The 24,727-nt window shown below is 40.8% G+C and overlaps 1 protein-coding gene across 1 annotated transcript; it reads right to left on the bottom strand.

Annotated features, from left to right (window-relative positions):
- Positions 1 to 3,093: 3,093 nt before the first annotated feature.
- LOC141332339 (beta-1,4-galactosyltransferase galt-1-like) lies at positions 3,094 to 12,395 on the bottom strand. Its single transcript, XM_073837476.1, has 2 exons — positions 12,300 to 12,395; positions 3,094 to 4,562 (listed from the first exon to the last, which is right to left on the bottom strand). Exon 2 carries the CDS (start codon positions 4,546 to 4,548, stop codon positions 3,220 to 3,222), a length of 1,329 nt encoding a protein of 442 aa, XP_073693577.1. The 5' UTR covers positions 4,549 to 4,562; positions 12,300 to 12,395; the 3' UTR covers positions 3,094 to 3,219.
- Positions 12,396 to 24,727: the final 12,332 nt, after the last annotated feature.

Here is a 24,727-nt window from a genome sequence, read left to right as displayed (position 1 = left end):
GGTGTGAACAGCTTGTTCTTCTTAGGAGGAGTATAAATTTGTTTACAGCCTGATTTTTCCAAAAATCCACATTCAAATCAAAATAGCCGGCTTCCTGTTGGTGTTAGCTAATTAGTTTAATTTAGAAAGTTGTCCAGATTGATGAGAACAATATATGTACAGAGTTTGGTGACTGTAGGAAAAACTAACCCCCCAACTTTTGTCAAAAGATGGCGCTATAGAGTGCCTGCTCCACGCCCATTTATGATCTTTTGCCAGTGTCTAACTATCATTAATATTGATGTGTGTGTTGAGTTTCATGAAATTCTAAGCATGTTATCTGCCTCGAAAAGACAGGAATCTAATTTTAAAGTTTGAGACGTTGCCATGGCAACAGCATTTGATTTATCATCGACCCCTTTACATATTCTTATCGGCCGTGTTTTGACATGATTTTGATGAAGTTTAAAGAAAATCAAGTAAAATTAAGAGGCTGATTTCAAAGCATTTTGAAAATGACACGCTTCCTGCTGCCAGTTGGTGGCGCTATAACTTTGACTCATAATAGTCACCTTTATGGAATCGGCATCATACAACGAACAATCTGGTGAAGTTTCATCAGAATCAGGCAATGTGTGCAACAGTTATTAGACACTTCCTGTTTCTCATTTCTCGCCATAACTTTGTCGCCTTGCCACGGCCAAACCGTTCGAGATATCAAAAATCCCCTCGCAATTTAGCGTCCCCAATGTCTTGAGATCATGCTGACCGAGTTTGGTGACAATCGTATGGAAATCCTGGGAGGAGTACGTTAAATTCCAGAGCATGCGCTTTTTATACAGCCCTAAATATCTCACTTCCTGTTGCATTGAGAAAATGACATAGAGTACAAAAGTTGTTCAGCTCAATGAGTTCTATATGTGTACCGAGTTTCATATGTGTACGTTCAAGTATGTGTGCTATATGGCCCTCAAAATTCCAGGGGGCGCTGTAGAGTCCCCTTGCCACGCCCCGGTACCAGCCTCTGTGGCGTCCTGATGGCCGCAGATTCCGACATGTGTGCAAATTTTCAAGAGTTTTTGAGTATGTTAAGACCCCCTTAAGTGCCCGGAAGGTTAACAAAAAATAAAAAAAAAAAAAAAAAAAATAAGAATCCTTAGAAGAACAATAGGGCCTTCGCCCTTTTGGGCTCGGGCCCTAATAAGAAACGGAGCAGATCCAATAGGGTCCTCACACCATCGGTGCTCGGGCCCTAAAAAAAACAAATAAGAATCCTTAGAAGAACAATAGGGCCTTCGCCCTTTTGGGCTCGGGCCCTAATAATAATAAACGGAGCAATTCCAATAGGGTCCTCGCACTGTAGTGCTCGGGCCCTAATAAATAATTAAATACAAAATGAATAGTAGTTATTAAGATTGATGTGGTTCGGAATTATTCAAATGTGCTTGGAAAAAAAATATGACAAGAATATCAACTTGCCTAATAATTCTGCACTCCCTGTATTTTCGATACCACAGAGAAAAAAACTGCCACAATATTAATTAAAAATTTCTTTTTTAATTTAAAGATAAATATAGTCTAGAACATGACAATAAAGTATATGCATATGTACACTGCTACAGCCCTGTTCAGCTTCTTAGCTAGCTTCATTTGAGTTTGAGCTTCAAACTTTATTTGCTGTTCAAATACAACTGGTAGTGTAGGTCGTAAACTTTTTCTTTTTCTTTTTAGACCACACAATTAACTAAACTATCTAACTAATCTTAGAACTTAAGTTAACGGTAAAAGATATTTGTTAGTTAACATGAATAAACAATGAAAAATACTTTCAAAACATTTATTAATCAGTTAAAAATTAATTTAATCTATAATTTACTAATACATTAACCAATTAAAATCCAAAGTTATATCTGTTAATATTTTTTATTGGACCGTGCTAACATGATCCGTTGTATTTTTATTACCTACCGTTATCAAAGATTCAAATATTCTGTAACAAATGCATTGCTCGTTCATAAATGCTGGTTAATACATTAACATTATTTGACGAACAGATTTTAATGCCGGATTCATAATCAACGATCCACGCAAGCAAACATGCGTGCATCACACACAAAAACAATGCTCAGTGTCTCACTGGATAGACATTAAGACAAATCACAGAATTTAAGTAATGTTTTTTTTTTTTTTAATAAAGTTAAATAAGCGCAGTTAATTTACATTTGACCGCAGTTATATTTACTCGTCTAAGATTCCTCAATCTGTTTATATTAACGAACTACGGTAAAAAAAAAAAAAAAAAAAAAAAAAATCGGGACAACACTCATATCAGCAAATGAGAACAGTTCTTCTTTATATAGATACGGGTGTCTGTCTTCAGATGCTTTGCGAAATTAGTGGTGTTAGCTTTTGTTAGCACTGCTCTGTAGCAACTCTTACATATTGGCTTGCTTGTGTACTTCGGCTTTCCATGTTCGTTTGTTTCATATCCGAAATATTTCCAGATAGCACTCCTGCTGTGCTCTTTATCAAACAAAGCCGGTCGCGGGGTGCAGCACTCTCCTTTCTATTCGCTTCACTTGAATGAGACGAGACAGGCACCGCGGTCACGTGTGGTGTTTGTAAACTCGCCTTTGTGGAGAAGTGAAAGTGACAGCTTGGCTAGTATCGATACTTCGGGAAATTAGTATTGGTATCGTTCGGATATTTCAGTATCGATATTTATCGAAATATCTATAAAAAAGCTATAATGGGGTCGTTTAGAAAAGGGGCCTGTCCAAATATAGTCAAAAGCCTATAAAGCCTAAACAAAAACTCAAAATTTTGAAAACTTCTAAACAATCATGCAAAGTTTTAGGGAGATTGGACAACAGCTGGCACTATAAAAAGCATATTTCTATGGTAAATGACCTGGATTTATTTTTAAATCATTAATTTAGGTTGTTACAGGCTTGATAAATAATATGTAATGTCTTTTTTCATATGTGCTTAAATGCCTGAAAGCGCTTGAACCCCAGTAATCGCTGCTTGCAGCTATATTTATTATTATTATTTCAAAATAGCATGTTATTTGTCAGTTGAACATCCCTTACTGGCACTCTTGTGTTGGGCTGGTAATTTTTATGATGGTTTTTAATAAGTAAAAATTTCAGTATAGTTTTGAAAATATACAATTTCAATACAGTTTTGGCTATATTTGCATATTTACATCAATACTATACAAACATGTCAACTAGAAACCTACAGAAAACCAGAAAGTTTCAAAGTCCGGTCAACGTTCGGTATCAGTTGTTGCTCAAAGTCCCAGACTCTTTTGTCCACAAATAATTGCTCTTTGGTAAGACCCCCCTGCAGTGGGACTCTTACATGTATAATCCTACATACATTAAACGGAACATGGAATCTGCCTCCAAAGTTTTTCAATGTGGAATGTACTGAGGTTTGCTGCACCTTCCGTGGGTTGACAATCATCTTTGTGGGATTGAAAATGTTCTCTCGAGGGGGTTCTCTGTAAATGTGCTCCATAATATTAATACCAGGAATATTTTTCCATTCTGCTCGTTTGAACTTCCCACTCTCCTCAAACTGTGTTTTAGGGAATATGTGGTTCTCTATGAGGAACACCCCTATATTGGGATTAGCAGGCTGGAGGTCCTCCATAAGAGATGGTAAACTGTCATGTTTGTAAGGCATGAGTATTTCATCAATGTCATTCAGGAGAACGTACTTGGATTGGTACATGTGCCTGTAAATGCACTCGTTGAGTGTTACTAATTGACCGTAATACTGAATGTCTCCCTTGTGCAACTTAATGTTCCAGCCTCTTGACGGATTCAAAAACTGGTCGATAGGCCATGAAACAATCTCCAGTATCCCCTCTGTTTCATAATGCTTTAAGAGCTTTTCCAAGTCTGGTCCACAACTAGTTTTATAGACGACCACATGCTGTACACCCAGAAGCTTGTACATCTCCATCGTTTGAGCAAACTGCAGTACATTGTTGTAGTCACCAAAAAGGTTGGAGATGCACATGGTGAAGTTAAACTTGAAAGTCTCTCGCACAACCTTATTTTTTATTGGCAGATATTCCATTTTGTGATCCGCTGAACCTTCCTTGTCAGTCGTTATGAGGACATGAGTTGCATTTTGCATGTGTTCACCTTTACAAATCACATCTGAGGCACCATAAGGGAAGCTAAAATGGTCGCTGTGTATATGAACATCAGTGTGAACAGTTTTGCAGACTTCAAAGCTGCAGTAAACACAGTAAAGTAGCTGAAGACTGTTTCTGTTAATTATGCTGATGACTCGTATGACCCCATCTAGTCTGTGGTCGATAAACGCAGACACCATGAAATGCTTTGAGTCTTTGATGGGCGTTATTGAATATGAAGCCTCTGGGATTTTGAATTTAATTTTTGATGGAGCAGGTTTTATTGGTGGAGGAGCTCTTTTTGTTGGAGGAGTTTGAATGGAATATGTATCACTGACTATGTGCACAAAAAATATCATGCCAATTATACTGATAATGCATAGTAATAGAATCACTTTTATTTTTCCTTTTTCCATCTGTCTTTTAGTTCCTGTGAAGTAAAGCAAAAAACAAATCAAAACAATCCAAAATACTTCAATTATAAAGCACAAGTATAAGTTAGATGAAAAAAATATTTAGTTCCCCTTTCAGTCGAATCACTTCGACGTTACATTGGGATCTCGCTTGAGAGACCGATCATCTCTGAGCCTTATATAAAAAAAGGCCAATTGAAAATTCACCACTCAGTCAGACTTTTGCTTCAGAGCCGATGCGTCGAGCCTGCAAAGCTATAGAAAAACAAAAAACAAAAAGAGTTCCTGAGTTCCTGCTCTCTCCCTCGCCGGTGTGCTGCCAAACTAAGAGAGTGAATTCTAAAAGAGCTTTTTGGCGGCCACCGGCGTGGTCCCTGCGGGCAGCCGTTTTCACGGCTTCAAAAAGCCTATATTGCTTTCCAGCGAGCAGCCCCGAGTGCACACCACCCCGCGGTTCCTCCCTGGGCAATCCGGGGTCACAAAAGAGCAATTTCTCTTTTCAGAATGGCTCTGCGGCCGTGCGTTTCTGGGTGTGGCAGGTTCCTCACTCCTGTGGACGGACATGAACGCTGCCTCACGTGCCTGGGCTTTGAGCACGCTCAGGCAGCGTTCACGGATGGATCATGCCCGCATTGTGAGTGCATGTCCATGGCCACGCTGAAGTCCCGCCGCTCGTTCGCGAGCCGGCTCCCCCCGCGGCCGGTCGTTAAGCCGTCAATGTTTTTCGGCCACCGCAGGGAGGCCCGGGGGGGACATCCAGGTCACACTAGAGAACGTTCCGCCGGCCCGAAAAGCCCTGCGGTCTTCTCTATCTCAGCGTGGCCCGGTCGAGCTCCCTCAGCAGTATGCTTCCCCGGCCGCCGGGCTGAGCGTCTCCTTCGGGGCTCCTGCGGAGGACGAGATGTCTATCAATGCATCAGAGGGAGAGTCAGATGGTGAGGCCTCCGCCCCTTTGGTGCAGCGCCCCTCCGCGGTCGCTGTCTCTTCGGAGGCGGACGCCGAACTGTCGGCTATGCTCCTCCGGGCGGCCAGGGGGATAGGCTTGGAGGTTCCTAGTGAGCCTCCGGCCGATCCCTCTAGGCTGGATGACTGGTTCCTGGGGAGGGCACCGGCGGCACCGCCGCGCTCTCCCCCGGTCCCTTTCTTTCCGGAGGTGCATGAGGAGCTGTCGAAATTGTGGCGCGCTCCGTATTCGTTTAGAGCGTGCTCCAGCTCCTCTCCCCTCGCCACTCTCGATGGCGGGGCAGCCAGGGGGTACGTGACGATCCCTCAGGTTGAGCGCGCCGTGACAGTACATCTTTGCCCACGCGGCGCTGCCACCTGGCGGGGTCGTCCGCGTCTCCCTTCCCGAGCCTGTAGGGCCTCCTCCGGCCTTACGGAGCGGGCTTTCCACGCTACCGGGCAGGCTGCCACCGCCCTGCATGCCATGGCGACACTCCAGGTGTACCAGGCGCAGGCTCTCAAACACCTGCACGAGAGTGGTCCCGACCAAGGGACATTCGAGGAACTCCGCGCCGCCACCGACTTCGCCCTCCAGGCCACGAAAGTTACGGCGCGTTCCCTTGGTCAGGTGATGTCCACCTGTGTGGTCCAGGAACGGCACCTATGGCTGACCCTGGCTCAGATGGCAGAGGCCGACAAAGCACGCTTTCTCGACTCTCCTGTCTTCCAGGGTGGCCTATTCGGCGACACAGTGGAGGACTTCGCCCAGCAGGTCTCTGCGGTCCAGAAGCAGACAGAGGCCATAAAACACATCTTGCCCCGCCGCGAAGCAAGGACTTCCTTTCCGCCGCCTGGGCCCCCGCCTCCGCCTGCCCGTCGCCGAGGGCGTCCCCCCGCGGCCCCTAAACCAGCACCAGCTCCGTCCCCCGCTGAGATCCATGAAGCGAGACTCGTGGCCCGACGTCGAGCTGGCCGTGGGAGAGGGACGCCGCCCGCTTCTCAGGGTCCTGCGAAGAACACCCGCAGGCGAGCTACGAAGCGTTCCTGAGACGGGCACCCCGGAGGTGAAGAAATCTGCTCTTTTGGGGGCGAGGACATCTCCGCTCCCACCCCCGGTGGAGGGCCGGGGGTTGCTGTGCACCCATATAACATCGCCGCCGGCCCGTACCACAAAGTCACAAAAAGGGCTGAATTTCTCACCTCCGGGGCTCCGGCCCTGGGTTTCCTTCCTGAGCAGTGTTTCCACTCCTCGGAACCAGACTCGGAGCTGAATGTCGCCAGCGCGGGAACCAGGGAAGAAGGTAAGCGCTGCTCAATGCAGCCAGACTTTTCTCCAGGATGTTCATCCTTCTGGGATCAGTCCCCTTCCCCTTCCCCTTCCCCCCCAGGCTGCCCCACCGTGGTCACGTCGGTCAACGTTCCCTTGATACCCCTGTCGACTCGGCTGAGGACCTGGCTTCAGCTTCCCAGCCCCTCGCAGTGGTTGATACGGACGGTACGTCTCGGCTATGCGATACAATTCGCCAGGCGTCCCCCCAGGTACAGAGGCGTGCTTCACACTACTGTCCAATCAGACACACATGCCGCTGTCCTGCGTGCGGAGGTTGCAGTCCTACTGGCGAAGGATGCAATCGAGCTTATCCCTCCAGCCGAGATGAAGTCAGGGTTCTACAGTCCCTAATTCATCGTGCCCAAAAAGAGCGGTGGGTTAAGACCCATCCTGGATCTCAGAGCACTGAATCGGTCCCTTCTCAGGCTGCCGTTCAAGATGCTCACCACGAGGCGCATGCTCACATGCATCCGCCCCCAGGATTGGTTTGCAGCAATCGACCTGAAGGACGCGTACTTTCATGTCTCGATTCTTCCTCGACACAGGTCCTTTCTACGGTTTGCTTTCGAGGGTCGAGCATATCAGTACAAAGTTCTCCCGTTCGGCCTGTCCCTCTCTCCCCGCATCTTCACGAAGGTCGCGGAGGCAGCCCTAGCCCCCCTTTGGCAGGCAGGCTTTCGCATCCTCAACTATCTCGACGACTGGCTCCTCATAGCTCACTCGCGAGATCTGTTGTGCGAACAGAGGGACCTGGTGCTCCGGCACCTCAGCCGTCTGGGCCTTCAGGTCAACCGAGAGAAGAGCAAACTCTCCCCAGTGCAGAGGATCTCTTTTCTCGGTGTGGAGCTGGACTCGGTCGAAATGACAGCCCGCTTCACCAACGAGCGTGCGTCATCAGTGCTGAAGTGTCTGGAGAAAATCAGGCACAAAACAGCGGTTCCTCTCAAAGCATTTCAGAGGCTCCTGGGGCATATGGCAGCTGCAGCCGCGGTCACGCCGCTGGGCTTGCTTCATATGAGACCGCTTCAGCGCTGGTTACACGATCGAGTCCCGAGATGGGCATGGCACCGTGGCACACTCCGGATTGGCGTTTCCCCGCCTATTCAACCCGTGGTCCGACCTTGCTTTCCTACGGGCAGGGGTGCCCCTGGGACAAGTGTCCAGGCATACCGTGGTCTACACGGATGCCTCCACCACGGGTTGGGGTGCTGTATGCAACGGGCAAGCAGCATCGGGCTCCTGGACAGGACCTCGTCTGCAGTGGCACATCAACTGCCTCGAGTTGTTGGCAGTGTTTCTGGCCCTTCGCCGCTTCCGACCGGTGTTGCGTCAGAAACACGTGCTTGTTCGTACCGACAGCACTGCGACCGTAGCTTACATCAACCGCCAGGGTGGTCTTCGCTCCCGTCGCATGTCTCAACTCGCCCGCCATCTGTTCCTTTGGAGTCAAACGTGGCTGAAATCGCTACATGCCATTCATATTCCGGGGGAACTCAACCGTGCAGCCGATCAGCTCTCACGGCAGTCCACCCACCCTGGAGAATGGCGACTCCACCCCGAGGCAGTCCAGCAGATTTGGAGCCATTTCGGGGAGGCCCAGGTAGACCTGTTTGCCTCCCCCGAATCCTCCCACTGCCGGTTGTTCTATTCCCTCTCCGAGGCCCCCCTCGGCAGGGATGCACTGGCACACAGCTGGCCTCCGGGGCTCAAGTCCCCCAGTGAGCCTCCTTGCACAGACCCTGTGCAAGATCAGGGAGGACGAGGAGCAGGTCCTGCTGGTTGTGCCACACTGGCCCACCCGGACCTGGTTCCCAGAACTTATTTCCCTCACGGCAGCCCCTCCCTGGAAAATCCCCTTGAGGAAAGACCTTCTATCTCTGGGGATGGGCACAATTTGGCACCCACGTCCCGATCTTTGGAACCTACATGACTGGCTCCTGGACGGGACGCCTCAGACCTCGCTGGCCTCCCACAGGCCGTGATCAACACGATCACTCAGTCCAGGGCCCCCTCTACAAGGCAGGCCTATGCGCTGAGGTGGGGTCTGTTCGTCGACTGGTGTTCCTCTCGAGCAGAGGACCCCCAGAGATGCACAATTGCAGTTGTGCTTTCCTTCCTGCAGGAGAAGTTGGAGCGCAGGCTGTCCCCTTCGACTCTCAAAGTGTACGTCGCAGCTATCGCGGCGCATCACGATGCAGTAGATGGAACATCCCTAGGTAAGCACCCACTGGTCGTGAGGTTCCTCAGAGGTGCCAGGAGGCTCAACCCTCCCAGACCGCACCTCATACCCTCTTGGGACCTCTCCGTCGCCCTTCGTGGCCTGCGGGACGCCCCATTTGAGCCCCTCGCCTCAGTCGATCTGAAATATCTGTCACTTAAGACAGCGCTCCTGACGGCATTGGCCTCCATCAAGAGGGTAGGGGACCTACAAGCCTTCTCTGTCAACGAAGCGTGCCTGGAGTTCGGGCCTGGTGATTCTCACGTTATTCTGAGACCCCGGCCCGGTTATGTGCCCAAGGTTCCCACCACGCCTTTCCGCGATCAGGTGGTGAACCTGCAAGCTCTGCCCCTGGAGGAGGCAGACCCAACCGCTGCGCTACTGTGCCCAGTTCGCGCTCTACATATATACGTGGACCGCACTCGGCCCTTTAGACGCAGCCGGCAGCTCTTTGTCTGTTTTGGAGGTCAGCAGAAAGGAAATGCTGTCTCTAAACAGAGGTTGGCCCATTGGGTGGTCGAGGCCATCTCCCTATCTTATTTGTATCAGGGAGAGCCATGCCCCTTAGGACTGCGAGCCCACTCCACAAGGAGTGTTGCCTCATCCTACGCGTTGGCTCATGGCGCCTCTCTAACTGACATCTGTAGAGCTGCGGGTTGGGCGACACCTAATACCTTCGCCAGGTTCTATAACCTCCGCGTAGAGGCCGTGTCCTCCCGTGTCTTAACATAGACATCAGGCAAACGGGAGACCGGCTGGTGCCGGCTTGCTGCGCCACTCCTTCGGGATCCGTGCGCTATTTCCCAGCCGTTCCCTTAAGAAGCGAACCTGGGTCCTCCATGCCCCGCAGTCAGCCTAGTGCGGAGTAGATACTGACTGTGCTCCTGCCGGGTCTCCTTCGCCCCGCAGGTTGTGGCAAAATATCTCAGTATTTTTCCCCGGTCAGCCAGAAGGCCGTGGTTTTCCTCGTGTACCCCTAGTTCCTGGGTACACCGATTATCTCATTCCACATGTAAAATATCTCATGTGCTCCGCCCCCCCAACCCTGCTTCAGTACATCTGGCATCCCTGTGGGGTCCCCTACTTCGGCCCCCAGGGCGTTGGGAAGGTTACGCTCGTACCCGCCTGCGGACACGTCCGAGAAACCTGTCTGCACGTGGCGTAGGGCGTAACGTGGCGCCAGGTTCGTGGCCCTTTCCATGGGTCCAAGTTCCCAATGTAACGTCGAAGTGATTCGACTGAAAGGGGAACGTCTAGGTTACGTAGGTAACCCTCGTTCCCTGAAGGAGGGAACGGAGACGTTACATTCCCCTGCCACGACCTGCCGTCGCGCTGACGCCGGGCTCTCCCGGCTCTTCAGCAAAAGCCTGACTGAGTGGTACGTCCACTCGCCGATTTTCAATTGGCCTTTTTTTATATAAGGCTCAGAGATGATCGGTCTCTCAAGCGAGATCCCAATGTAACGTCTCCGTTCCCTCCTTCAGGGAACGAGGGTTATCTACGTAACCTAGACTTTATTGAATGAATTTTGGGATCTTGGATTTTACTTATTCACTTGGATTCATCAAACCAGATGATTAATGACCAAATGATTAACATTTCCTGAAGACACTTGTGCTCTCTCATTATGGTTTATTTAACTGTTATGCTTTGCAGGGATAGTCAATGTGATAGTCACAGTGCTTTCATCATCTATTAGGTGTTACACACACACACAAAAAAAACAGTAAAGCATTTAAATTATGAATAATATCAGAATTAATATCTGGAAGAAAGAAAACCAAGTTAAATCTTAACTTAAACCAAGTAATTGATGTACAGTTGAGGTCAAACGTTTATATACATCTTGCAGAATTTACAAAATGTTAATTATTTCACCAAAATATGAGCGATCATACAAAATGCATGTTATTTATGATTTATTACTAACATGAATAAGATATTTCACATGAAATACGTTTACATATGGTCCACAAGAAAAAATAATAGTTGAATTTATAAAAAATGACCCTGTGAAGTTTATATACACTTGATTCTTAATACTGTGTTGTGAAATGATCATAAGAAGAAAAAGAAAACCTTTTTGAATTTGGCTCTTAATGCATGGTTTTTCCTTCTGGAGCATCAGTGAGCATTTGAACCTTATGTAATAGTTGCGTATGAGTCCCTCAGTTGTCCTCAATGTGAAAAGAAGAATCTCAAAATCATACAGTCATTGTTGGAAAAGGTTTAAATACACAAAAGATGCTGGAAAACCAACAAATTTGTGGGACCTGAAGTTTTTTGCTGAAGGGCAGCAAGCAGTTGAACTGTTCAGAACAAACAAGGGACTCCTGAACAACTATCACTAAACAAAAACCAAGCGTATGTAAACATCTTTTATATGAAATATCTTATTCAGGTCAATACTAAATAAAAAATAAACATGTATTTTGTATGATCCCTCTTATTTTTGTGAATTATCATTTTGCAGTTTCTGCAAGGTGTATGTAAACTCTAACCAGGAAGCAGGGAGCTATTTTGCTGTCATATGACCAGAAAAACAAGTAGCAGAAAAGACCTTTGGACACTTATCATGACTATAACCTGTCTAGATAAGTGAAAATACAGTATTACATCTTGATCTTATTAATCTTTTTAGTTAAAAGGCAAGTTTTGTTTAGGTCAGACAGAAGAGCCTTAATAAAATCTTAATAATTACCTAACAATAATATACTAAATAAGTATTGTTTATTCTTATTTATTTACTAATCCGATGAGATATTTAAGTAGCCTACCTTTTAGTAGATTTAAAAAACAAAACAAAACACACATTTCGTTACGTTGGAGGTTAATTAGTATTACTGACCGAAGTCTACAAAATACTTTCAGAATCATCCCTGTTGCTCATCATACTCCCAAATGAAAACAGCAAGACAGATAAAATAGAAACAGTGCTTTTACTCACGATATAAATACGTTGTCATGTTTGAAGTACTCCGTAAACAACTGAACACGCAAAATTCGTTAGCACAAGATGGATAAACAAACCCGGTTTCTGTGTTAAAGTTACACAAGCAATTTAAGATTTATTTGGAATGCCTCCAGGAATCTGTGACACGATCATTTGATGTAGCCTACGTTATTAGTCTGTCTCTTTACTTTTTCTCTTTCTCTTTACTGACTGAAAAATACCACCCACGATGCACATTAAAGCATTTCGGCAAAATGCGCTCAATACAATGAAATACGTCGTTTAAAATGGTTAATATCTGCAAACATTACCTGCAATAACGTGTCACTTTTAACACGCTGCATTATTCCCTTAGATATGGCCGGAGTCCAAGTGTAGCTTCTAGTAAACGAGTCATTGCAGCGCTGAACGACAGTGCCTCAGTCTGACAGTGCAGAATGAGATGTGTCCAGTTTGCATTTACAGCAGCGACAGAGCAGCCCCTCAGTGGCCATACTTGAAGCTGTGCCAGGTGCGAACACTTCCAACAATCTTTATTTTCTCACATTTAAGTTTCAGTACGTTAGGTTTTTGAAAGAGTGTTTGGTTTCTCCATCAGTCTACCTTTTGGACGACTAATAATTTATACGACTTAGGTAATCGTTTAAGCCATTTTAAAGTAGTGCGGTAATGTGGTATTATTTGAAATATAAAGAAATATAATATACATAAAGACTTCACTCTCAGGTTTGTTTCCTGAAGGCATATGCTCTCTTTCGTCTGATATGGTAATTAATATGCTAAACTTTCAGTGAATGTTGGTGATACCCATTCTTTTCACCAGTTTAATGTACATTCAATACATACAATGTCTATCTCATATTCTAAATAATCTTTTTCCACTATAACCTTTGATGAATAGAAAAGTTCCAGTATCTATAGGGTCCTCACAGTATCAAAAACGAACTGTGTCGTTTGTTTTTTGTTATTTATACTGTAGATTGTGTAAAAATGCAGTGGTTGTCTCTAATTTAAATGGCTGTACCTATAATAGAGAAAATAAACATTTTGTTCATGTACTCATATTTTCATTCATTCGTCCCTTGCTTAGTGCATAAAATCAATATATAAAAAGGCTTTCAGAATCAGCCAGGGGAGTTGCTAGAGTCTAGACAAAGCTCTACTGGGGCACAGGCCCCCATTACTCGTTAATTCAGTTGTTGCATGTAGTTTAATGTCTTTATTTTGGTATTACCAATGTAAATTATAACTCAAATTTAAGATTTAATTGGGGCACAGCATATTTTTACTGGGGCACGTGTTTAAAAGATGCCCTTGAGTGTACATGTTACATCTAAATAAAAAGTAATGTCAGAATATCTGCAGAGGTTTTAAGACATTCATAGTGTTTTAAAGTCTAAACTTCATTGACTTTTTTTTGTTTGTAGCCTGAATTATATTTAATTCGGATGACAGATGAAAATCTATTACCTGTTTATTTTAGTATGATAATTACATATATAAATGATAAAAAAATAAAATAATAATAATAATAATCATTTAAAAAAGCATTTCTCTAGGGAAAATGTTATATCGCAAAAAATATCGTTATCGCAATATTCAACACCAATATTGCATATCGCATATTTTCCCAACATCATGCAGCACTACTGATAAGGCATAAATAGCGGTTGCAGCGGGGTATGGTGAGCATGGGCGTCGCTAGGCCATTTTTAGGGGGGCTTTAGCTACCCTTAAATATTTTGCAATTAGCTTTATAAACTGTACACGAATTCATGATCGCTTCAGTCCCCTTTAAATTTCATATGAAAATGGCAGAAGACTTATATTTTGAACTTGGACCAAGGTTGCCAGGTTTTCACAACAAAACCCACCCAATTGCCACTCAAAACTAGCCCAAAAGCAGCCCAATCGCATTTTGAGGAGGGTCCCACAATAAAAATCGCGTTCCAGGGAGTAAAATATATATTTTTTTGGCAGGATTCCCCTAGTAAAACTGGCATTCCAGGGGCTAAATTTTACGTTATTGGGGTCGCTTCAATATGCAGACAACCCATGAAAAACAACATGGAAACAGTGTTAAGTATGCTTTAGCCCAGAATATAAACGTAACCCACTAAATTGCACATTAAGCGTTAAGCCCCAAAGAAAATGCTTAATTAATGGACTAAGACAGTGGTATAAAAAGGCCGAATTTGGTATACAGTTTAGTAAAAAAATTATACCTACATGAAAAACACACAAAAAAACGCGGCTCAGTTAAGAAGAACAAATATGCTGAGGAAGTGAACATGTGAAACTTTTCACGTTCTGCTCATATTCTGGGCTCATCTGCTTTCCTGTGTGTAATATATTTTATTAATAAACTGTGTACCAGATTTGGTCTTTTTATATTACCGTCTTCGTCCATTAGCCTACCTTAAGCGTTTTCAATAATATTTTCCTCCCCTCTCCCCTGATTTTTTTCCATCACCATGGCCCTTTGAGGGCTTAGAGGTATGAATATCTAACTTACAAGTTGTAAAGTAAACAGGACAATGGAGCAATCGGTTTCCCATCTATAAAATTTCCGCTGCATTCATCCCTCATCACACCACAGCTGTTTCCTCTGAAAATGTAGCTCTTACCACATATGAACGCATACTTTATTAAACGATCATGTTGTTATTTTCATTTGAAAATGTAACTTTTAATATAAAACATATTACAATGCATGCCACATTAACTACATACAGTCATGCACAGAAATTATTAAATACAGTTACAGACTCTTTCTAAAGAAAGAATTTTGTACTAGAAACACAAATTTTGTGTTTGTACAGTAAACAGGTGTGTGTGTGATCAGGAAGACTTGTATTTGGCTTATTTAGTACTCAAATGTTATGCCCATCTATGCAATACATTGGAATACTGCAATAAGTTAAGTATACCATCCTACTCTTTTATTTTATTTCAATTTTACTATTATACCCTCATTGGGGGCTAAGCCAGCCTAAAATGAAAATCCTAGAATCGCCTCTGATGGTGAGTTTATTTAAGTTGTGCTCAACGTGTAGCCTTTTTTTCCTCTTTGTACAGAGTGATTTATTGATGGTGTTTCCTCACTGTGGGGGAAGTGGGGCAGTGTGTGTATGAATCCTGAATTACCAAATTCCCTCTCTTTCGGGCAGAGTTTGGTTTGAGGATTGAGCGGAGATTTGTTAACTATGATTTACTGCAATGTAGGGCAGACCACTCACTATTTCTTGTGTATTTGTGTAATATTATTTAATGAGATATTTGATTTCACCGGAGTATCAAACCGGTGCAGTCTTCCAGCCATATAATGGCAGTGGATGGGCACCAGACCTCAGAGGTGGAAAGAGTAATAAAATATGCTACTCAAGTAAAAGTACTGTTGCTTCAATGAAATTTTACTTAAGTACAAGTAAAAGTACTGGTCAAAAAATCTACTCAAGTAAAAGTAACTCATTTAAAATTTTACTCTGAGAAAAATTTAGTGAGTATTTTTTTTTTTTTTTTTTTGAACAGCAGTGCTGGGTGGGGGATTCTAGTGTTATTAAAAAAAACCCAAGGGGATATAATTCTCAACCTGGTTGTTTTTATTTGAGGAAACAACTTTACAAATTAAAGTGCAATAAAAACAAATAAATAAGATACAATAAAAAAATAACCATATAAAACATTTAGGGAAATTTTTAGGCAAATAATCCCATAAAACATCACAACCGCTGAATGTTGCATAAACTGTGAATTCAGTAGAGCAGGGTTTCCCAACCTTTTTTTACTGCGCCCCCCCCCCCCCCTTCTCCATTCAATTTTCCAAGGCCCCCCCTATGCCTGACATGTCCTCTTATTTATTATTATCTCATTTATTTATTTATTTACTTCCGCAGTAAAGAGAAAAGTATTTATTTTTAAGTCTTTTTTATTAACCAAAACATTTGTTTTGCCTTATTATTCTTCTACTGCATGTTATAAAAAAACTCAAAATTCAAACAAACTTTAAATTAAAACTTTAAATATACCTTATAACCTTTAAAAAAAACCTCTGCTAAATTCTAACTTTTTAAAATTATATATACAGATTTAAAGCACCTGAATTCCTTACTTCAGACATTCTTTACAACTTCAGAGTACTTTTTCTTAAATAAGTGAACCTGCCTTACCGAACAGGACAGGGGAGATGCCAAAAGACCACTAAACCTATCCCTTTGAACTTTACTGACTGAATATCTACTGTTTCCATTAAAAAAATAACATACGAATTCAAACTACAGCAAATACATTCTAAATCTTTTGAAACGCATCGATGTGAAGGTTCGACAACGACAGGATCAGTGAACTGTCAGTGCGCGCCTGATGCTCATAAACACCGAGCCTCACTCCTCTTCTATGGGCAGGGGCGGACTGGCCGTCTGGACGTTCGGGAGAATACCAGAACGGCCGCTGCAGCAGGACGGCCGTCGGCCTCTGCACTGTGTGCAGCCGTCACAGTTTTTTTTTTTTTTTCTTCTTTTTTTTTCTTTCTTGCTCATAATTTACTGTTGTTCCATGTCAAGACCAATAGGTGGCAACAATGCGCCTACAAGCCCATAGATGCGCAAGCTCACTCGTCAATGCTTGTCACTCAACCGTTTACAAGTGCAGTTGAGAGAAAGAACATGGATACTGCAGGTGTTGGTAATAGGGGAAAAAAAAGGAAAGAAAAGGGTGTGAAGGAGGAGGCTGCGGCCGCAGCAGCACAGGGACATAGAGATGAGGGACAGGTGCAGGAACAGGGGGAAGTTCCCCAGACAAGTGCATTGCAGTGCAAGTAAGCATGAAAGGAGGATAATCAGGGTTATTTCCTTGGTTATCTGACTTTAGCAAATGTAATTTCAGGTTGCTACATTTTTATCTATACCCCAATGAAATAAAACTATTGCAGTTTTTACAGTTGATTAGCTATAAAACACGATATAAATATGCCGCTGCATTAACATGAAGGCAGAAGAAATATTTAATAAGTAATTAAACCGTTTTTGTGCACACTGCAAAACTCCATCTAATCAAGTCAAAAAATTGTTTCCTGCTAAAAAAGTATTTTTAACCTTGTTATTTATATAAGCAAGAGTATAAGGTGTTTATTAATCTTATATTGAGTATATATGCCTTATTTTTAGAATTCTTACCAAGTGTGATTTGTCTCATTTCATTGGTAGATTGTTTCACTTAATTTAAGAAGCTTTCGACTAAAATCAAGAATTTTAAGGGTTAGGTTAGTCGAAAGCTTCTTAAATTAAGTGAAATAATCTGCAAATGAAATAAGAATTTGCTAAGAATTCTCAAAATAAGACAAATATACTCAAAATAAGATTAATAATATAACCTCTACTGCTCTTGCTTAGTCTCAAAACAAGATCAAAAATACTTTTTTAGCTGGAAACAAGATTTTTTGACTTTGTTAGATGAACAGTTTTTGCAGAGCTGTATTTTTTGCACAAATTAATTAAGAGATTAGTAAGTAATAAATATAGTTTAAGATTGCATGCCATTTCTACCATTTGTTTTTGTATGTTTTAGGTAGTCACCTCATCTGAATAGTTTTTCAGCAGAGAGACATTAAAAGAGGGCTGTTTATTCATCTTTTAGTCAACATCAGAGATAATGCTATAATTTGGAAGATGAAACATAAGGGTTAAGATTTAAGTATTTTGAGACCCGTGTATGCTGCTGATTAGCTTTCACACACATCTGTTGTTGTGGGCTGAGCTGAGTCTGTATTTTAGTCCCAGTCCGCCACTGATGAGCATTCATTATAAAACACTCACAGGACAGTAATTTGGACAACTAGGCAAATGTTTTGACGCAAAAATACGATAGGGATCAGAGCCCAGAAAACGCGCATAGTTTGTGAATCAATAGTGGACTTATGCGTGCCGAATGTACACGAGTGTTATACATTAGGTACGCGCAAGTTTGTTATTACCTTGACATTAGCGCGACGGTTTGCTTCATGCATGAAGCCGAGAGATGTAACTCTGCACAACTGTCCGTCTCCATCTTTCTTGAGTTAGCGAGCTCGCTGCGTTTGTTCTCCCGCTCACCAAGCAATCAGTAGTTTCCGGTGCGCGATCCCCTCCTTCCCTCCACACACATTTTTTAAATACATTTTTTAGTATTATTTTTTATTTATTTATTTTACTCAGTAACGGATGATATTTAAAATGTAGTTAAGTACAATACTTAAATCAAAACGTACTTAAGTAAAAGTAAAATTACAAAATTTAAAAGTTACTTTAAAAAGTAGAAGTACACAAAAAACCTACTCAATTACAGTAACGCGAGTAAATGTAATTCGTTACTTTCCACCTCTGCCAGACCTTTAAAAGTAAACAAAAACATGCACAGACAAATCCAAATTACACCCTGCGGCTCATGACGATACATCGATGTCCTAAGACACGAAACGATCGGTTTTTGCGAGAAACTGAACAGTATTTATATCATTCTTTACCTGTGATACACAGCCACGTCCATCTGTCATGATGCAGATTGAACATACTTTATTTGAGTTAGTGCAAAGCATGACGTATCCTCTTGCCAACATGTGGCGCTATGATATGAACTGAATATTGGCCTTTAGATGTGTTCAGGCAAAGACTTTGATTGAATGTGTAAAGTTTGAGGCAGATCGGACATTGTGTGGCTAAATTACAACAACTTCTATTCCCATGGTGAAACGGTGAACTTTGTCATGCCCTTTAACGAAAGCTCTTTGCAATTTAACATTGCAAAAGCCTTTAGATTAGACTGACCAGTTCTAATGTTAATGTCATTAAATCATTAGGATATACAGTGTAAAATATGTCACTTCGTATTGCCAGCAGGTGGCGCTGTGACTATAATATGGGCATGTAGATCTCTTCATGTCAGTGGTCTTATCAAACATTACATTTGGGGCAGATCAGCGAAACATTTAAATTTGTCAGGATGTCATGGACATGCTCTTCAACAAAAACATTAGATCTTTGCATCTTTAACATTACAAAGGGCTTTAGATTACACTGATCAAATTTAGTGTTGATCTGAATAAATCTTTAGGAGGAGTTTATTAAAATACAATGCCTGAAAATGGCAAATGCAACACAAAATTTGCTAAGATAATTCAAAATAATCAACTTCCTGTTGGGTTTCGGATTTTGCTTTAAGAGACTTTTTTGTAGGTATTGGTGTTACATGTGTGTACCAATTTGCATCATGATTTATTCACAATACAGCACAGCTCTCATCTCACCTGGATCTCAGAAACTGGATCGAAGGTTTTATCCACGACATTGAAGGTATGAATGGACGCTAATTTACCTCAGTTTCTGCTGGCTTGTAACGACATGGAGAGTATGATTATTAGCGACCTTGGGTGTCCTGAAAGGCGCTTTAAAAATAAAATGTATTATTATTATTATTATAATCATATAATACTTAGGTGTGTGAAGATTTTAATATAAGTAGGCTAATAATTGTTTTTATCTTGTAAAGCACTTTGCTATTAGACAAGGAAAGGTGCATTGTTGATATAAACTCATAATGAACATTTAGCAAGCTGGTTTTACTGTGGCACTGCTCTACAAACTGAGCAGTTTGTCCACTTAGCACTATGACACCTGTATGTTGTACGATGCCTCATTTTTACGCACCGAGGGAAAACACCTAGCCCTCGCAAATATGCGTGATGGGGTCCTATTAACTGTCGATTAAATACATGATAAGTGTTAAATAATGCTCCACATTTTGTATGGTCCACACTGGAGTTTCCATTGCAGCTGAATCTCTGAAGATCGTATGCGTCAGTCAAACTTCCGGGTTTGTGTACCCCTCAACGGCGTTCGAGTTTTCAAAATGGCCGCCAGGTGAATAAGGCGAATTTAGCGGGAACAGTTGGGTCGGGAAGAAAATTATTCTAAGCGGGCGGCGAGTAAACAAAGCCTTATAACGGGAGCGGGTGGATCTGGAATAAAACCTCGCAGGAGCGGGACTAGAAAAGCCATGATGTTTATCAGTGATGACAACAAATGTTGCGTTGCTGCGTTTACACTGACTGTGACCTGGACACGCAAATCTATTTTACATTATTATATATTATCTATAATATTCTATTTCTATTTTCATTATATTTTTTGTCATTCTTTTTTAGTCACAGGAAAAATAATTGCTTTTCTTTTTTCTGAGAGAGGAGGGGGATTTTTGAATTGACCCCTGCTTTAGATAGTCTAAATCATTGCTTTAAATCAGCAAAATTGGGTATGATAGAGTTGTTTATTTTATTTTATTACAGGAAGAGGCACTGGAAATCATTGGGCTCTGACTTGCAGTCATGCTAGGGTTGCTTTAATCACAATATCGGTTATCATCAATACACGACACATTAGCATTTTAGGAGCAGTTTTTTTTTTTTTTTTTAATAGCACAACATGACTTGTTGCTTTTGCTCCAGTGTTTCACTTGTATGTGTTCACAGCAGGTTACAGCTGTTTAGGACATCTGTCTTTAATCAAAATCTGTATAACAGACAGTGTTTTCCACATAACTGTAAAACCACTCATTTTGCAAACAAATAGACTGAGATATAATACATGTTTTGTTATACTTTGCAAAAATGCAAAAAACTTACTTGACTTGTTCAGTTGAATCTTGTTAAAAAATTTGATTATTTTCTTGAAAAATATTCTTTGATACATGATAATCAATTTGGGTTTAGAAGCACCCGTTCAACAGCTATGGCTTTGATGAAAATCACAGAGGACATTATTACAGAATTGGAGCATAAAAATTATACAGTTGGAGTTTTCATTGATCTTAAAAAGGCTTTTGATACTCTTGATCATGGTATATTGATATCTAAATTACAGACATATGGAATTAGAGGAGTAGTATTGAATTGGATTACTAGTTACTTAGAGAATAGACAACAATATGTAGAGTACATGGGACATGCATCTAACTTGGAAATAATGCAGTGTGGAGTCCCCCAAGGCTCTGTGCTGGGGCCTAAGTTATTTACTTTATATATTAATGATCTCTGTGATGAATCAAAGATTTTACGTTTTGTTCTTTTTGCAGATGATACAAATTTTTTTGTATCGGGGAAGAATTTAAAAATACTACTTAAAATTGTTGAACAGGAACTGATTGTACTTCAGAAATGGTTTAATAAAAATAAATTATCGCTAAATTTAAGTAAAACAAAATTTATGTTGTTTACAAATCGAAAATGCCCTGATAATGTTTGTCTGACTTTGAATGGGATAAGTATTGAGAGAGTGTCAGAATTTAGGTTTTTAGGAGTACTCATTGATGATAAATTTAAATGGAAATCACACATAGCTTATGTAAGAAACAAAATTTGTAAAAATATTGCTGTTTTGAGTAAAGTAAAGTTTATGTTAAATTATAAGGCAATGAGAATTCTATATTGTTCGTTTATTTTGCCATATTTGATGTATTGTTTGGAGGTATGGGGTAATTCATATTTTACTAATTTAATGCCCTTATTTATTTTGCAAAAAAGGGCTATAAGAGTAATCAATGGAGTTGCTCCAAGAGAACATACTACAAGATTGTTTCTGAGGTCAGGATTACTTAAATTGAGGGATCTGGTTTCTTTGCAAACTTTATTAGTAGTTCATAAAGCAAAACATTGTATGTTACCGGATGGATTGCAAACTCTCTTTACTGTGAATAGTGAGACAAGTAGAAGAAATAATGACTTTAAACTACCTTTTGCTGGAAATACTCTTAAACAAATGTGTGTCTCAGTTTCTGGTGTGAAAAGATGGAATTTATTAGAAAATGATCTAAAATGTTGTTCAAATATTTTGCGATTTAAATATAAGTATAAACAGAAGATATTTATTTTGTACAAAGATGAGGGTCAATGATTCGTTTTTGTTGTCAGAATTATTATTATTGTATTATTTTTGTTTGTTTGTTCCCTTGTTATGTAAGCAGAATTAATATCATTGGATGGATTTTTTTTTTTTTTTAATTATGTCTGTGAGGTCATCTAATCCAATTTATTTTGTAAATTTTAAAATACAAGAATGGGGTAGGAGTCTATAAGATTGTTTTCTTCATCCTACTCCTATTCTCTTTTTTTTTCATGGTTTGTTTGTTTGTTGTATTGTTGTATTGTTGTGGTATTTTATGTTGCATTACCATGAAAAGAGAATAAATAAATAAATGAATGAATGAAATGAATCTAAAACAACTTTACTTTAATAAGCCAACAAAAATACCCTCTTTTGACCGGTTTATCAGTAATCCGTTTATGACCTCACTCCAATAAAAGAAAACGGGTAACTGCATTTATGATTACGCCATTTATGACCTAACTCCAATAAAAGAAAACGAGTACTTGAACATCCGCTTGTCAAGTGGTGACGTAAGAAATGCTGTTTCCAGGTTTGAGCCTCAACTCGCTACACTTGAGAATACTACTTCAGCAGCTGTTACCGCATTTACAGAAGTTTCATTAAAAATTCATCTTTCCCCAAAAATAAATGTTTTGAATAGAAGTGCTCCTAAAAATAAATATCAACAAAAGGTTTGTACAGTAAGCATATAATGTTAAAATACTTTGTCTTAGCCCAGCTTAAAGGGATAGTTCACTCAAACATGAAAATTCTGTCATTAATTACTCACTCTCATGTCGTTTCAAACCCGTAAGACCTTTGTTCATCTTCAGAAGAAACTGAAATCCAAGAGCTTTCTGACATTCCATAGACAGCAAGTGTTCTACCACAGTCAAGGCACAGAAATGTAGTAAGGACATTGTTAAAATAGTTCATGTAACATCAGTGGCTTAAGCATTATTTTACAAAGCTAAGAGAATATTTTTTTGTGCGCAAAAACAAACAAATCTACTTTATTCAACAATTCTTCTCCTTTGCTTCACCCTAGCACCATTTTGAAGAGTATCATGACACATGCACACTTTCCTTTGCATGTAAACAACATTGTGATACTCTTCAAAATGGAACTAGGGTGATGAATTGTTGAATAAAGTTGTTATCTTTGGGTGGTTTTGCACATAAAAAGTATTCTTGTAGCTTCATAAAATTACAGTTGAACCACTGATGTCACATGGACTATTTTGTCAATGTTCTTGGTACCTTTCTGGACCTTGACTGTGATAGGACCCTTGCTGTTTATGGAGGTTCAGAAAGCTCTCAGATTTCATCAAAAATATCTTAATTTGTGTTCTGAAGATAAACGGCTTTGGAAAAACATGAGGGGTGAGTAATTAATGACAACATTTTCATTCACATTTAATCCTTTAATGTGCAGATTTTTAAACATATTTCAAATTATACAAAAATGAGACGAAGTTCAAATACATTTATAAAAACATGGTTTTTATACATTTATTATTTTTCGTTCTTTTTATGTATATTTTCAGTGTGAATATATTTATGTTGTCCAAATCTATTTTAAAAATTCATTTTGAATCCACCCAAAATGTATTTTAGAATTGGAAACATATTTTCATGCCCTATAAAGAACAATTAACATTTTCTAATAATAAATCAGATCTCTCCTGTCAACCGGCAAAATACAGACAGCACAGTCCCACCAGAGACAATAAAGTAAGGGATGCATATCACTGCACATCCCACATACAGCTTAGGGGCTCTCTGATCTTATTCAGAAACTGAAATCTGAAACCTGTAATGAACGATGAAGTAAAAGCAAAGCTTCAATTGCATTGATTAGAGTAAATCTATATCTGGATGAGCTCACAGATAATGTTACATCGAACATTAGTTTCTGTGAGCATGCATTCTTACCAGGACATTCCTATCATTCAGTTCACACAAAAAGTCAAACAGCTTCATGGCACGAAACAGGATGCTTACAGAAGTGGGGATGCAATCTTGTATAAACCGGTTTGGAAAATTAAATCTAACACCCCACACCTGTTCTGATCTGCACTTAACACGTTTGGCTACTCCTTATGCAACCCCCCTCCCTTTCCCTCTTGCTATCCAACCTGTGCTTTTTTGAAAGGATGTAAACCTGATCTTGAGGAAAAAATTCACCTAGATGTCAATTTTCCATCCAATTTAGTCACATAGATCCAACGCAAACATTTAAGCTTCAAAAGGCAGCTGTTTTTTTTTTGCAGTTTCATGCATCCTCCTAAACTGAAACTTCCAGTGGTTATGACTCATGTGTAGGTTTTTAGTTTTAAAAGTTTAAAGGTTTACAGAAGTTTCATTAAAAAATTCCTCTTTCCCCAAAAAAATATTTTGAATAGAAGTGCTCCTAAAAATAAATATTAACAAAGGGTTTGTACATTAAGCATATAATGGTAAAATACTTTGTCTTAGCACAGCTTAAAGGGCTAGTTTACCTAAGCATGAAAATTCTGTCATTAATTACATTATACAAGTAGTAATAATAATAAAATAATGTTTAAGTATGGTTCATTGTTTGATACCTGTTATCAACAATGAAGCACACTTCAACATCAAACATTATTTTCACATTTTCATGGTAAACATGTCATAGTGTTATATGCTATATTTTTAGAAAAAAGAAACAATCAGGACCCTTGGAGAAAAAAAAAAACAAGTAAATAAATCAATAAAAATTAAAAGAGGTTTTCGCATTTTAACATTTAGGCCAGCAAATGTGTTCTGCTCAATACGGTGGTATATGCTACAGGTACATGTCTTCAAGAATGTCAAATCTTAAT

The sequence above is a fragment of the Garra rufa genome, chromosome 3 (assembly GCF_049309525.1).
Source record: "Garra rufa chromosome 3, GarRuf1.0, whole genome shotgun sequence".
Classification (NCBI taxonomy): domain Eukaryota; kingdom Metazoa; phylum Chordata; class Actinopteri; order Cypriniformes; family Cyprinidae; genus Garra; species Garra rufa.
Note: the sequence above shows the minus strand (reverse complement) of the source record. Positions and strands in the feature narration are given on the sequence as shown.